The sequence below is a fragment of the Danio rerio genome, chromosome 19, assembly GCF_052040795.2.
Source record: "Danio rerio strain M-AB ecotype USA chromosome 19, GRCz13ab, whole genome shotgun sequence".
Taxonomy (NCBI): Eukaryota; Metazoa; Chordata; class Actinopteri; order Cypriniformes; family Danionidae; genus Danio; species Danio rerio.
Window position 1 is genome coordinate 45,425,001 of NC_141039.2, and position 15,679 is coordinate 45,440,679.

A 15,679-nucleotide genomic window follows, 5' to 3' on the forward strand; every position below is an offset into this window, starting at 1 on the left:
ATATACAATATAAAGTGGGTCTCAGACTGGACAAGAAGCACTGGGTTAAAATCCTTTTTTACACAACATGCCTTTAAAATATGAACATTTATTTTACTCCAGTATTTTTTCAATAGAGTTTCTGCACAAGTCTGCTGCTACTGACGGCGGCAGTGTTTACACTGTCTTTCATCTCGTTTTACGACAGCTAAATGAATGCTTAAGTCTATTTACTGATTGTATTTTATTACATTACAATGGCGATGGTGTAAAAGGAACCTTATGAAGCTGAAAACAGTCACATTTACCTTCACCGGAAGATTGCTGTTGGCTGAAAAAACTAGCTGCACATTAGCCAGAAAGTGGAGTCAAAATATTCTCGTCTACAGTGTGTGTTTTTATACTAATGATGATGTTTCCTTATTTCGTTTTTTTTCTTGGTTGCATGCTTAATTAAATGAAAATTCTGTTATCTCTTTTTCACTATTCACTTGTTTAAAACCTATTTGAGTTTTTCTCTACTGCTGAACACAAAAGAAGATATTTTGAAGAATGCTGGTTGCCTCTATTTTTATCATGGATTAACGCTAAAAATCTTTTTTAATTTGTTTCTTGTTTTTAATTCAGTTTAATTTATTTTATCTATTTATTAATGAAACGGTTCTGCCGTGAAAATAGCCTTTGTTGCTGACCTAGCCTTAAATAAAATAAATTCATCACCAATAGAATATTAATGCTTCTGTTTTTGTCTGCAGCACGCACAAGAGCTGGTGAAGACGGCGGCTTCTCGATACGACGAGTATGTTAATGTGAAGGATCTGTCAGATAAGATCAACAGAGCGCTTACAGCTGCAAAGAAAGACAATGACTTCATTTACCATGACCGCGTACCGGAGGTCAAAGACCTGGAGCACATCGGCAAAGCATCTCTGGTCAAAGCAACTGCAGTTCAGACACCACTCAGCCAGAAGTTCACAGGTCAGAATGATAGTTGATGTAAACCTGTGTAACTTTGTTACTACTTGTCAATTTGTTCTAACCCCAACCTATCAGTCTGCTAATTGATTGATGTAAGGTTGCTGCGAAGTTGTTTATGTAGTTAACACGGTGTCTACAGGGGACCATGAATATAGTGTAACCCTAATCTGGAAAAATAAGCAAAAATGCCAGTAAAATGCGCCACATTGACATTATTTTCTGTTTTTGTAGATCTGTTTGAGAAGATGGTGCCGATGGCGGTGCAGCAGTCTGTGAGTGCAGCCAATTCCAGAAAGGCAGAAACAGTCAACAGACTCATCGGCAGCATGAGAGAGGCAACCAATCTCTGCAACGGGTCAGTGTTTGTGCATATATTTACTCTTACGCGAGTCAATTTTCACTGCATTAACCTCCTAAAAAGGCCTAAGGTGTTTTTTTACATGCATTTTTTATTTCTTTTTGCTATTTAGGCTTATTGGAACCTAATTAGAATAAAAGTCTAAGTATCATCTTTTGATACAATGTACTTTTAGAGAAAAATGATGTCCATACATGTGGACTCGTGGTCCGAATTCACATAAAACACTTTTCTATTTATTTCTATTTCTATTTCTATCTACACTTTGACTATTAGAGAGTAAAAACTAATTTTCCCCCCATTTTGGACAGTTAAAAATAGGGGTTGGGACATTTCATATGCTGCAAAACAGTTGCAGGATGACATTTGGGCAGAGCTGAGCTCCAGCGAGGGGGAGCTTGAGCTCTCACTCCTCCTTTCTTGCACTTCTTCTACGAGTGATGTCACTGGGGGTAGGGTCAGGGGTGGGGTTGGTGCACGCATTAAAACAGCTTATAGGAGGAGGAGCGAGAGCTCATGCTCCCCCTCGCTGGACCTCAGTTCTGCTCAAATGGCTCTGCAGCGAGTAGTGTCTCGGATGACACTGTATGTCTGTACCAAAGACATGTCATGCCATTGCGCCTATTTTTATCATTTTTATCTAATTTTAAAAAAAACATCTTGTGAATTTTGATGCACTTGCTTGAACTTATTGTGTAAATGTGCTTTCATCATAGTTTATTTGCATTTTTTCCTATTAGATGAAAAGTTAATTCTACACAGTGGCGTGTGTATACGATTATTTATGTGCATTTTCAAAAGGACCAGAAAATGTAAGCATTTTAAAAAATATTTATAGTTTGCAATATAAAACATAAAACTTGGTGGATGGAAACTAGGGCTGCACTGCAAGCAAAATAATCTGCCAATGGGGTAAACAAAATAATCTTCATTTTCCTTTTGACATAAGATTCTTTTGCTTACCCCATTGGCAGATTTTTTTGCTTGTTATAAGAAAAAACTCACTTCATTTTGGCATATTATTTTTAAAAACAAGACATTATGTTTTGCTTGTCTAGAAAATTGTTCTTGATTTAACAATTTTTAGATAACTGCACTAGAAAAAAAGAAGAAACAATCCAAGTAAGAATTGTTTGCAGTGTGAACGATATTGGAACAATCTGACATTGCTATTTTTTGTTTTCCCACAATATATATTGCAATATGTACATCACTTCACCAGATTATTTGACTCTATTTGCAAATATTTTATTATTTAAACTGACTGAGGGATGATCAAGTCTTTTTTAATGCCATGCATCTGCATAAATTGTAATAAATTACAAGCAAAATGTAATAAATTCACAATGCTTAATTGTTTTCTTGGGTGTCTAACAGTATATATATATATATATATAAACAGAATTTGAAAAACCAAATGTTAAATAACATAGTCATTATTGTGTGTATATATAGTTCAAAATATCAATATCTATCTTTTAATCTTTGATAAATAATCTAATCCTGCGGTGTGGCTATTGCACACATTGCAATATCAGTGCTCAAGCGATATATTGTTCTGCTCTAATAGAAACACAGCCACAGATGGAATAGTGCACACGAGGGTTTTCTGTACGTCTGAAAGTTTTCTAAACACCCATATTTTGGGTTGTTGGTGATTATTTGGTTGTTATTGATCGTATAGGGTGTTGGCATCCTTGAACCTGCCGGCTGCTCTTGAAGATCTGTCAGGAGACGCAGTTCCTCAATCCATCTTGGAGAAAAGCCGTGCTCTCATCCAGCAGGGCGGCCTTCAGAGCATCGAGCAGCTGATTAAAGATCTTCCAGAGCTCCTGCAGAGGAACCGAGAGATCCTGGATGAGGTCAAGAGCTTTATGTTTCATCCCCTTTTATAAACTGCTAAGAGTTGACCCAAAAATTAAACATCTGTCATCATTTATTCACTCTGTTGTCATAAATCTGCTGGAGTTTCTTACATCTGTTGACAAACACAAATGAAGGTATTTTGAAGGTTGTCTGAAACTTGTAGCCATCAACTCTGTTGTATTTTTTTTCTACTATGGATGTCAATAGCTACTGATCATCAACATTCTTCAAAATATCTTCTTTTGCATTCAACAGAAAAACAGACACTGAATGGCTTTAAACTATTTAAGTGGCTAAATGACCATTTTGGGTAAAAATAACCTTTAAAATTCTTCAGATTTGGATAATTTTACCCTTATAACAAGTGAAAATATTCAAAATCTGATCACAAGAGACAGTGGAGTTGCGTTACTGTTTCCACCTGGAATTAACAAGAGTCTTGTGTTTTTGTCAAGACTCTTCCCATGTGTTTTTTTTTAATGCTCCACACCACTTTTGCAGGAGCTTTTTTTAAATATCCCAATGTTGTCAAATAAACTCAATGTTCAAACTAAAGCACATTAAGCCAAATATAGTGAATGTAACCTTGTAGGCCACAGGTGTCAAACTCAGTTCCAAAAGGGCCGCAGCTCTGCACAGTTTAGTTCCAACCCTAATTAAACACACCTGATCAAACTAATTGAGTCCTTCAGGCTTGTTTGAAACCTACAGGTAAGCGTGTTGGAGCAGGGTTGGAACTAAACTGTGCAGGGCTTCCGCCCTCCAGGAATTGAGTTTGACACCCCTGTTGTAGGCTATAAGATCACATGACATTCTACATTGTCTCGTTATAACCTAAGTAACTAAAACAAGTTAAATTAAACAATTTTGTTTACAATACATTACATTAGTCACTCTACAGTTACTGCTTTGCTAAATAAACTTTCAAATGTTAGGTGGCTCATTATATTCCAACAAGATGTTTTTGAGCAAAATGTATATTTTAGGCAGAATTATTGTGCTTGTATAAAATTATGTGTCAAACAGGAGACAATAATAACTGTTTTTGGTGGCAATTCTCATGCAGTGGCAACTCTCAAGATTAAACGTTTACAATTTTAGGTCCGTTAGGATTACCTAAATGATTTACATTTGCTGAATGCCAGAATAATGAGACATAATGTTTCTGGAGAATTTTTGATTAATATCTAGACAGTCAAAAGTTTACACACATTTCCTTGGTATTTTTTAGCTTTGCTTTTAAACTGTATAACTTTGGTCAAATGTTTTGGGTATCCTTCCACTAGCGTCTCACAAAAGTTTGAAGGATATTTGGCCCAGTCAGATTTGTAGGCTGCCTTGCCCGCAATAGCATATTGCAACTCTGCCCACAAATTTTCTATAGGATTGAGCACAGGGCTTTGTGATGGCCACTCCAAAACATTCACTCTGTTGTCCTTAAAGCACATTTGAACTATTTTGGCAGTATGCTTAGGGTCATGGTCTGTTTGGAGGACCCATTTGTGGCCAAGTTTTAATGTCCTGGCTGATGTCTTGAGATGTTGCTTCAGTATTTCTCCATAATGTTCTTTCTTCATGATGCCGTCTATGCTGTGAAGTGGACCAGTCCCTTCTGCAGCAAAACAGCCCCACAACATAATGCTACTGCCCCCATACTTCACAGTTGGGATGGTGTCCTAAGCTTTCCCCTTTGTCCTCCAAATATAACACTGGTCATTATAGCCAAACAGTTCATTCTTAGCTCCATCAGATCACAGGACATGTCTCCAAAAATGATTATTTTTCCAGTGTAATTTAGCTAATTGTAATCTGGCTTTTTTGTTGATTCTGGCTTGTTGATTTTCCCATGTTGTCACAGAAGGCAGCAGTGTGTTTGAGGTTCTCCTTAAATACTATTCTACAGTTGTGCCTCCAGTTAACTCAAATGTTGTCAATTAGCCAATCAAAGTCTTCCAAAACCTTGACATCATCATCTGAGCTTTTTCAGAGGCTGAATAATCTTATTGTATGTAAACTTGCCAAGAAAAGTTATAACAATTTCTCAAAATCTCTCTCTCATTATTCTGCTGTTAAGCAGAACAGAAACACACATGATAATCCTAACTTGCCTAAAAGAGAAAAAGTTTAGTCAAAGTCACATCTTTTTTTTTTAATGGTTATGTGCCTTTTTATACAGTGTTTGTAAACTTCTGGTTTCAACTGTACCTGGATTGTATCTCAGTTTGCCTCCTGATTAAAACTGTTGTGTGTTGATGTTGCAGTCCTTGAAGATGTTAGATGATGAGGAAGCGACAGACAATGAACTCCGAGGCAAATTCAATCAGCGCTGGAACAGAACTCCCTCTGGAGATCTGTATAAACCACTCAGAGCAGGTACAAACACACTTCCAGCCTCCCATTTACGCATTAGCAGATGCTCTTACCTAATGAGACTTGCAGTGCTTTCTAGGTAAACGCATTATGAGTCTGTGCGTTCCCTGATCATGACTTTTGCTTCAAGATTCATGCTTCTCTGGTTCCAACTTGAGGGTCATTTTTGCTCATGATGGTTTGTCCTCACTTCTCTCTGTCTGTCTCTTTTTTTGTCCTTGCAGAGGGAAATAATTTTCGCAATATATTGGACAAGGCGGTGCAGGCCGATCAGGTGGTGAGAGAGCGTTACACGGCACATTGTGAGATGATTGCTTTGCTCTGCAAGCCAGAGAATGAGCTCAGTGCTGCCATACCGTCTGCCAACCCTGCCAAGACTCTGCAGGGCAGCGAGGTGAGATCAGTGTCGATGTGCTTAACATGATTTAAAACATGTAGTGATGTTAAAATACTATATATACAATTGAAGTTAGAATTATTAGCCTTCCCATATATTTTGTAAATAATAGTTTTAATAATTCGTTTCTAATGAGTGTTTTCTTTTATCTTTTATACATAATATTTTAGTATTTAGTATTCAGTTTAAAGTGACATTTAAAGGTTTAGCTAGGTTAATTAGGCATGTTAAAGTAATTAGGCAATTCCTTGTATAACGAGGGTTTGTACTTTAGACAATCAAAAAATATAGAGCTTAAGAGGGCTAATAATATTGACCTTAAAATTGCTTTTTAAAAAATAAAAAACTGCTTTTATTCCAGCTGAAATAAAACAAACAGGACTTTCTCCAGAAGAAAAAATATTATAGGAAATACTGTGAAAAAAAACATTGCTCTGTTAAACATGATTCTGGAAGTATTTTTAAAAAAGGGAAGAAACAAAAATCACAGGAGGGCAAAACATTTTGACTTCAGCTGTACATATTAGACAAACTTCTTTTAAAATTTCTGAATTTTAAATCAAAGTTGTACTAGGTATAATTATTAACTAAATAATTTTATTTTATTTTCTTATTTTAAAATAAAATGAACATTATGGCAAATCACAAATAAAGTCAAGTGCTATATTGGGATTTCCGTCTGTATTTTGTCTACCCAAATTCAAAAGCTTCCCAAATCCACATGCAGAGGTGTAAATGCAAAATTTTGGTTTAGTTTAATTCAATTTAATTATTAGTTAAAAATGTATTCAATAAAAACCTGTTTAATTTTCATAAAAAACTGTTGAAAGTGATTCAAATATTTAGATACAGTCATTCATTCAATGCAATTACTCATTTTTAAAGTTAGTCATGGTACAATTTCTTGTGCTTGAGTGCTTTCAAAATCATTATACCGTCACAGGCATCAAAAGCACATACAAATGACAAGTTATAATACAGACTGAAGATTGCAGATAGTGTGATGTGACTATTGCGAATGATCACATTGCGATATCAGTGCTGAAACGATATATTGAACAACCCTAGTATAAACAATTATACTATTAAAATAGGTGTTAATATTAAAAATGCCTAAATGGTATATAACACCAAAAAACACACACTAACCAAGCTGTTATACTAATGCCAAGTCTCATCTCCTGCACAGGTGGTAAATGTGTTGAGGTCTCAGCTGGCGCAACTGGATGAGGTCAAGAGGGAACGAGAAGTTCTGGAAGGAGAGGTGAAGTCAGTGACCTTTGACCTGACGGCAAAGTTTCTTACAGCACTGGCTCAAGATGGCGCCATCAATGAGGAGGTCATGACCAGCAGTGAGCTTGACGCTCGATACGGCTCACACAATCAACGCGTTCAACAGAACTTACGCAGACAGGAAGAGCTGCTGTCACAGATACAGGTGCGTAATAAATAGATTATAAATAGCGTAATAAATCTCTTAAATAGATTCCGAGGTTACTTTATACATTACAAATATTCTGCTTGCATTGAACCTGAAATAATCATTATTAGTTAACTAAAAAAAGGTTTACGCAAATTACAAGAGTGTTCACAGTGAGTTATGTTTACATTAATATAATCTCTGCTGGTAAAAACTAGCCCAGAACCCCTTCTGCTGTTTAAAAACTACCCTTGAGCACCATCTGCTGTTATAAACCAGCCTAGAACGCCATTTGCTGTTAAAATCTAGCCTAGAACGCCATCCGCTGTTTAAAAACTATCCTTGAGCACCATCTGCTGTTATAAACCGGCCTAGAGTTCTGTCTGCTGCTTAAAAACTAGCCTAGAGCGCCATCTGCTATTAAAAAACTAGCCTAGAGCGTCTTCCGCTATTAAAAAAAACTAGCCTAGAGCACCATCTGCTGTTAAAAACTAGCCTAGAGTGTCGTTCGCTATAAAAAAACTAGCCTAGAGCACCATCTGCTGTTAAAAACTACCCTAGAGCGTCGTCCGCTATTAAAAAAATAGCCTAGAGCGCCATCTGCTGTTAAAAACTAGCCTAGAGCGTCGTCTGCTATTAAAAAAAAATACCCTAAAGTGCTGTCTGTTGTTTAAAAACTAGCCTAGAGCGCTGTCCACTGTTTAAAAACTAGTGGACCGTTGTTCGCTGTTTAAAAAAACCCAGCTTAAAGCGCTGTCAGCTGCAAAAAAAATAGCGTAGAGCACTCTCTGGTGTTAAAAAAAATAGCCTGGAGTGCTTTCCGGTGTTAAAATCTAGCCTAGATTGCTGTCTTCTGTTTAAACACTAGCCTAGAGCAACGTCCACTGTTTCAAAACTAGCCTAGAGTGCCTCCCACTGTTTAAAAACTAGCCTAGAGCACTATCTGCTGTTTAAAAACTAACCTAGAGTGCCGTTTTCTGCTTAAAAACTAGCCTAGAGCACTGCTGCTGTTTAAAACTAGCCTAGAGCCCCGTCTGCTGTTAAAAAGACAAGCCTAGAGCACAATCCACTATTAAAAAAACTTGCCTAGAGCACCGTTTTTTGTCTAAAAACTAGCCTAGAGAGCCGTCCATGGTTTAAAAACTAGACTAGAGCGCCGTCCGCTGTAGAAAAACTAGCCTAGAGCGCCATCTACTGTTTAAAAACTAGCCTAGAGTACCAGCCGCTGTTCAATAACTAGCCTAGAGCACTGTCCACTATTAAAAAAAACTAGCCTAGAGAGCCGTCCATGGTTTAAAAACTAGACTAGAGCGCCATCCGCTGTAGAAAAACTAGCCTAGAGCGCCATCTGCTGTTTAAAAAGTAGCCTAGCGTACCAGCCGCTGTTCAATAACTAGCCTAGAGCACTGTCCACTATTTAAAAAAAAAACTAGCCTAGAGCTCCATCTGCTGTTTAAAAACTAGCCTAGCGTACCAGCCGCTGTTCAATAACTAGCCTAGAGCACTGTCCACTATTAAAAAAAACTAGCCTACAGCGCCATCTGCTGTGAAGTTGAAAGATAGCATTGAATTTAAATAATTTTTTTGATTTGAGGGTCTTTTTAAAAGTGTTGGTTCAGCACCGTTTAGGCACCTCTGTAACATTTTTAAAGTATCGGTTTGGCACAAATAATACCCAACACTGTAAGTAACTATCGTGCTTTCTTTCTCATCTCAGGTTTCTCACCAGGAGTTTTCAGCACTAAAGCAGTCCAACTCTGAGGCTAATACCAGGGAGGACGTGTTGAAGAAACTGGCCTCCGCCCACGACAGCTACATCGAGATCAGCTCCAATATCAAAGAAGGCACTAAAGTAACCAGCACATCCACTAATATTAGTTCTGCACACGTGTGTCCTCCATAAAGCTGTCTTATTCTCACTTCTCTTCTTCTTCTTTCAGTTCTACAATGATCTGACAGAAATCCTGCTGAAGTTTCAAAATAAGTGCAGCGACATTGTCTTCGCTCGCAAAACTGAGAGAGATGAACTGCTCAAGTATGTACTTCAGTAGAGTGGATTAGGGGTGTGCAATATTTATTGTCTATAATAATTGAGGTTTTAGCAGTGTTTGAGCTGACAATGGTGAGAATGTCACTCAAATAAACAAACACACATCAGTGACTGTGTGTTGCAGCCTTTAAGCATGTAGGCTTTATATAATCTACTTATACTGAGTATATATTTTAAGTTATGGAAGCAAAAAAAAAAAACATTTTAGGGGTTTACATTTTTATATTCAAAAGATAAAGTACGATATAGTTAAGATATATTACAGAAACAAGTGCAGCTTTATTCAGAAGATAAGCACATTTTATATACACATTTATACAACAGATAAAAACCGTGGTCTCAAACTCAATTCCTGGGGGGCCGCAGCTCTGCATAGTTTAGCTCCAAGCACCTCCAACTCACACCTGCTTAATAGACTCTAGTAGTCTTGAACACCTTGATTAGCTGCATCAGCTGTGGTTGATTAGGGTCAGAGCAAAACTGTGCAGAGCTGCGGCCCTCAAGGAATTGAGTATGAGACCCATGGTTTAACAAATAAAGGTTAATGAGTTCATCACATTTTCAATAAAATATTGTCTCTTTATATGTTTGACTAATAAAATAGTTGTAAACTAAGTAGGAGCTTTCATTTTTTTTAAAAGAATCATGAGTCAGCGATTCATTCATTCAAGGTGGATTTCAATCTGAAGGGCTCATCTTTATACCCTAATCTTCGGAGATCCCTCTGAAGGGATTAGAGATAGGGATGAGATTATTCAAGGATAATTTCCAGTAGTGTCCATCAGTTGCATTTTTCAAACTCTTTCATTTCAAAGGGACCCTTCGAAGTGGCCAGTTTTAATCGCTTTGGTTTGGAATGACACTTTAATATGGCTGCCATGATTTTTTCACTTCAAAGTGCCCCTTGAAGGGCAATATATCTTGTTTGGAAAGAACCAACAGTCTGTAAGACAACCTTTTGCTTAATTTCTTAATTAATCAGCTGTTTTGAATGAACAGTTCAGTGAATCACTCATTAAATCAAGGATTCACTTCGTCGATTGGTGAAGTTTTGTTCCTCGCTACTGTCTCCACTGGCTTGCTTGGTTTGGGACTGGTGAAGCTGTACATCGATAGATTTGTTCCTCAGTGTTTGGACTTTCAGCAGTGAAAACTAAACCACACTAAACTGATCTTCAACTATGAAAACTGGACTGACACAGTTTCAATTTACTAGAACTTCTATGTTAAGCTGCTTTGACACAATCTCCATTGTAAAAGCGCTATAGAAATAAACTTGAATTGAATTTGTCGCCACCTACTGGTGAATTTAGTGTCATATGTATTTATCCATGACAGAGCTTGACCCTTTAAGATTGTACTTAAAGCGCTTTATAAATCAAATGTAGTATTATTATCATTAAACCAGCACAAATATACACTCAGGAAATATTAAATGTTTTACAAAAAAACATTAAACACTCCTGGTGTCCACAGAATAACAAATCATAATGGCTTCAAAATCCTCATTTCTCACCAGGCAAATGATTGGCTGATAATTGTCTCATTTTACAGGGAGCTGCAGCAGAGTATTGCTCGAGAGCCAAGCGCTCCTTCATTCAGCGTCCCGTCATACCAGTCCAACACCCCTGCCCCTGCAGGAGGCCCGACCCCTGCGCCCAGGACTGTGTTTGTGAGTTCACACGCACTGATGACAGATATAACACTTGATCGCATGCAATAGTCTGATGTATATCTGTTTTCCAGTCACAGCAGCAGCCTCAGGCTAAGCCCCAGCCGCCGGCGAGACCCCCACCCCCCAGCATCGCTCCTCAGGCAGCCAGTGCTGCCGTTCCAGTCAGCGCCCCAATGGCTCCCGGCAGCTCTAATCCTCCACCTGTTGCACCCACTGGACCCTCACAGGCTCAAGGGCCACCATACCCCAGTTATCAAGGCTACCCAGGGTAAATAAAGACATTCAAGAGTGCATGTGTCCTCAGTGTTAGGTACAGTTGAAGTCAAAATTATTAGCCCTTCTGAATTATTAGCCCCTTTGAATGTTTTTTTTTCTCCAATTTCTATTTAAATTAATTGGGTTAATTAGGCAAATTATGGTAATGAGGCAAGTCATTGTATAACAGTGGTTTGTTCTGTAGACAATTGAAAGAAAACATTGCTTAAGAGAGCCAATAATATTAACCTTAAAGTGGTTTAAAAACTGCTTTTATTCTAGCCGAAATAAAACAAGACTTATAAGGCAAGGCAAATAAGTTTTCAACTCGATGGGTGTTATAGTCTATGCTTTAAACTAGCGTTTCTCAACCATGTTCCTGAAGGACCACCAGCTCTGCACATTTTCCATGTCTCTTTAAGCATACACACCAGATTCAGATCATCAGCTCATTAGCAGAGACTGAAAGACCTGTAATGGGTGTGACAGACAAAGGAGACATCCAAAACATGTCTAGTGGGTGGAAATGAGCTTTTTACAGTGTCTGGCATAATGTTAATAATGTTTTTGTGTGTTTACATAGATAATATGGCCAGGGTGTAAATACACAGTACAGTTACGATCTTATTGCCAAATTATATTGTTATAATAGCATAATATAGGCCTTCAGTGATTTCCTGAAGATAAATGACAAAAAATAACACAACTGTAATAAGTACAGCAGGCGCGATCGATCATCTGATCTCATATGAGGCAAGAGCTCACGATGACATATGATGGCCTGTGCAGGTGCTGTAGTGATGTCCCAATTTCTTAGGGGTAAATTTTAAAGCTCTTCCCCTTCACACTCTTTTTCAAGGGCCAAAGGCAAGAGGAAGGGGTACAAAAATAGAACTGGGATTGGGCCTTAATAATTACTACTTAATCAAATTTTTCAGCAGCAGAAAGCTCACTAGGTTTTACAACACTCTGCATATTACAGAAGCATGACTTTTGTATATTTCTCTTTTTCTCCTCTCTTTTAGGTATTACCAGATGCCAATGGCCTATAATCCCTATGCATACGGGCAGTATAATATGCCCTACATGCCCTATCAAGCTCAGGGCCAGGCTGGATACCCTGGAGCCCCTGCAACACAGCAACCCTACCCCTACCCTCAACAACCACCCCAACAACAGCCCTATTACCCCCAACAGTAGAGCAACAACCTCCGCGACTACAGCCACACTCATTCCTGTAAACTAGCACTCTTCTTACTGCACTTATCTATTAACACTCCTGCACTCACACGCACTCGATCTCTACTTAACATCCCATTGGATCTGGGCGGGGTTTAAGACACAAGCCACACCTTTTATACAGTAGGGCGGAGTTTAGAATGTAAGCCACACCCTTTAAATAGGAGGGCAGTTTAGAATGCAAGCACTGCGTCTTCTATGGGAGGGTGGGGTTTAGATCTTAAACCACACCCCTTGTATAGGAGGGCGGAGTTTAGAATGCTAGCTCTGCCTCTTGTTTGGGGGCGGGTTTAGACAATAAATCACACCCCTTGTATAGAAAGGCGGGGTTTAGAATACGAACTCTGCCTATTGTATAAGAAGGAGGGGTTTATAACATAAACCACACCCCTTGTATAGGAGGGCGGAGTTTAGAATGCCAATTCTGCCTCTTGTTTGGGAGGTCGAGGTTTAGAACATATACCACACCTCTTTTATAGAAGGGCAGAGTTTAGAATACAAGCTCCGCCTCTTGTATGTAAGGGCGGGGTTTAGACTTATAACAAACCACACCTCTTTTATAGGATGGGGGAGATTAGAATATAAGGTCTGCCTCTTGTATGTAAGGGCGGGGTTTAGAACAAACCACACCTCTTTTAAAGGAGGGTGGAGATTAGAATACAAGCTCTGCCTCTTGTATGGAAGGGCGGGGTTTAGAACAAACCACACCTCTTTAATTGGAAGACGGGGTTTAAAAGTTCAGCCTCTTGTATGAGGGCCGGGTTTAGAACAAACCACACCTCTTGTATCGGGTGGTGTAGTTTAGAACATAAGCCACACCCCTTGTAAATCAGGGTGGGTTTCAGAATACAAGCTCTGCCTCTTGTATGGGAGGGCGGAGTTTGGAACATAAACCACAGCCCTTGTATAGGAGGGTGGGGTTAGAATTCAAGCTCTGCTTTTTGTAATGGGTGGGTGGAGATTAGAACACTTGCCCTTTGTGTAAATGGGCGGGGTTTGTAATAAGCTCCGCCCTAATATGAGTGCACTTTCAAGCTGAAGGTTTATATTGCAGGTGTGCTTGTGGAGGGAAGATCTGATCTTTGTTTGCTCTCTATCTGTTTCTGTCTCTCTCTTTAGCCCAAAGTGAAGCTGCTGGCTGCCTGCCGCTGCGTATATCTTATTTTTGTAATGAATACTGACATGTAATCTAATGCTAGAGCTGTTGATTTCTTACCTGATGATGATCATTTAAATGCTGGGAGAATTGCGGCGGTTGTGTCCTACTGTAACCCTCGTTGTACAATTATACCTCCTTCTGTTCGGTCTACAATCATCGCCTCGGGGAAAAGGAGCAGTTATAGAGTATGGATTTGTCACTAAAATAATTCCTTTTTGTTTCTGTTGTTTTCATGTGATTAAAATCTGTCTGATATTAACGACCGAGGTTTTAGTTTGTTTTTTCGGTCATGGTTTTGAGGCTGTAGTTTTTGCAGTTTTGCTTATTGTCAGCGACTCTCCGCATTGTTTCGCCTTCATCCAGAGCCAAATCCAACAGCTGAGCAGATTGAGTTCAGATTAATAGGCTGGGCTGCGAGTCTGAGTGTCACCACACATGAATTCAAGTGTGTTTGTTCGATAATTATTCCCTCTGCTATTTTTGTCCTGCAAGAGCCATGCTGAACTGACTGTCTCCATGGATACAGAGAGAAGAGAATCTCTTTTTTTTGGTGTGTGTGTGTGTGTGTGTGTGTGGATAGATGAATGTGTATTGAGGTATTGGAGAAATTATGTAAGGTTTTCTTTCAGTCGTAACTCCTAGCATTGTTATTTTTGACAGACTACAACAATAATCATTGTCCTGATTACCTGCTAACGGAGATTGCGTGTTGTAAAAGCGAACGCGTCACTGCAACTTGAGTTATAACCTTTATGAGTATTAAATGACTCTCTAAAAGCTTCGTACACGTGTTATATAATGTAATTAAATCCACTGGCGTCAAGCCTTCTCAGCTGCTGCCTCTTACTGACAAACATTCAGACGCCCTTCACTTCCGGAAATACTCTTGCATTACAATCAAGCTTGACAATTGGCCTGGTGTTGGTGCTGAGGTCCACATTTGTTTCAGTCGTCAGTTAAAAACGCTTTTGTTTTATTTCAGATATGCTTATTTTATATTATCCCAACATTGGGTTTGTCCTTATTTGACCCAACATTTGGGTTAATAACAGCCCAACAAAGTTTAAGTAAAATGCTTTATTTAAGATTACGAATAAAGTTGTTTTCCGATTCAATAAATTACTTTTTAATCAAACAGACATTTTTTTTTTTGTAAAAATTAAACCACTTACAGTGCATCCGGAAAGTATTGATAGCGCTTCACTTTTTCCACATTGTTTTATGTTACAGTCTTATTCCAAAATGGGTTAAACTCATTTATTTCCGCGAAATGCTCCACACAATCCCCCATAATGACAATGTCACAAAAGAGCTTTTGAAATTGTTGAAAATTTATTAAAAAATAAAAAAGCTGAAAGATCACATGTACATCAGTATTCACAGCCTTTGCTCAATACTTTGTTGATGCTCCTTTGGCAGCACTTACAGCCTCAAGTCTTCTTGAATATGATGCCACAAGCTTGGCACACCTGTCTTTGGGAATGTTTGCCTATTCCTCTTTGCAGAACCTCTCAAGCTCTAACAGGTGATAGTGTACAGCCATTTTCAGATCTCTCCAGAGATGTTCAATAGGATTTATGTCTGGGCCCTGGCTAGGCCCACTCCAGGACATTCATTGAGTTGTTGTGAAGCCACTCTATTGATATTTTGGCGGTGTGCTTTGGGTCATTGTCCTGCTGAAAGATGAACCGTCGCCCCAGTCTGAGGTCGAGAGCACTCTAAAGCAGGTTTCCATTCAGGATGGGTCTGTACATTGCTGCATTCATCTTTCCCTCTGTCCTGACTAGTCTTCCAGTTCCCGCTGCTGAAACACATCCCCACAGCATGATGCTGCCACCACCACACCTCACTGTAGGGATTGTATTAGCTTGGTGATGAGTGCTGCCTGGTTTTCTCCAAACGTAACGCCTGGCATTCACTCCAATTCAATTTA

General features: G+C 38.8%; 1 protein-coding gene across 4 annotated transcripts in view; it reads left to right on the plus strand.

The window, feature by feature from the left end:
- Positions 1–14,005, plus strand: part of pdcd6ip (programmed cell death 6 interacting protein) — a 27,873-nt gene extending 13,868 nt beyond the window's left edge. For 2 of the 4 annotated variants that reach the window (XM_087294291.1, XM_087294292.1), the window contains exons 8-19: positions 735–957; positions 1,189–1,312; positions 3,000–3,177; positions 5,443–5,554; positions 5,776–5,945; positions 7,138–7,386; positions 9,086–9,220; positions 9,309–9,403; positions 10,973–11,090; positions 11,165–11,361; positions 12,374–12,585; positions 13,707–14,005. In XM_087294291.1, the coding sequence (XP_087150417.1) occupies positions 735–957; positions 1,189–1,312; positions 3,000–3,177; positions 5,443–5,554; positions 5,776–5,945; positions 7,138–7,386; positions 9,086–9,220; positions 9,309–9,403; positions 10,973–11,090; positions 11,165–11,361; positions 12,374–12,548 (1,776 nt within the window). In that variant the 3' untranslated portion in view covers positions 12,549–12,585; positions 13,707–14,005. Of the gene's footprint in view, positions 1–734; positions 958–1,188; positions 1,313–2,999; positions 3,178–5,442; positions 5,555–5,775; positions 5,946–7,137; positions 7,387–9,085; positions 9,221–9,308; positions 9,404–10,972; positions 11,091–11,164; positions 11,362–12,373 lie in introns of all 4 variants that reach the window. The other 2 variants (NM_213360.4, XM_087294290.1) reach the window with 1 other exon arrangement.
- Positions 14,006–15,679: the final 1,674 nt, after the last annotated feature.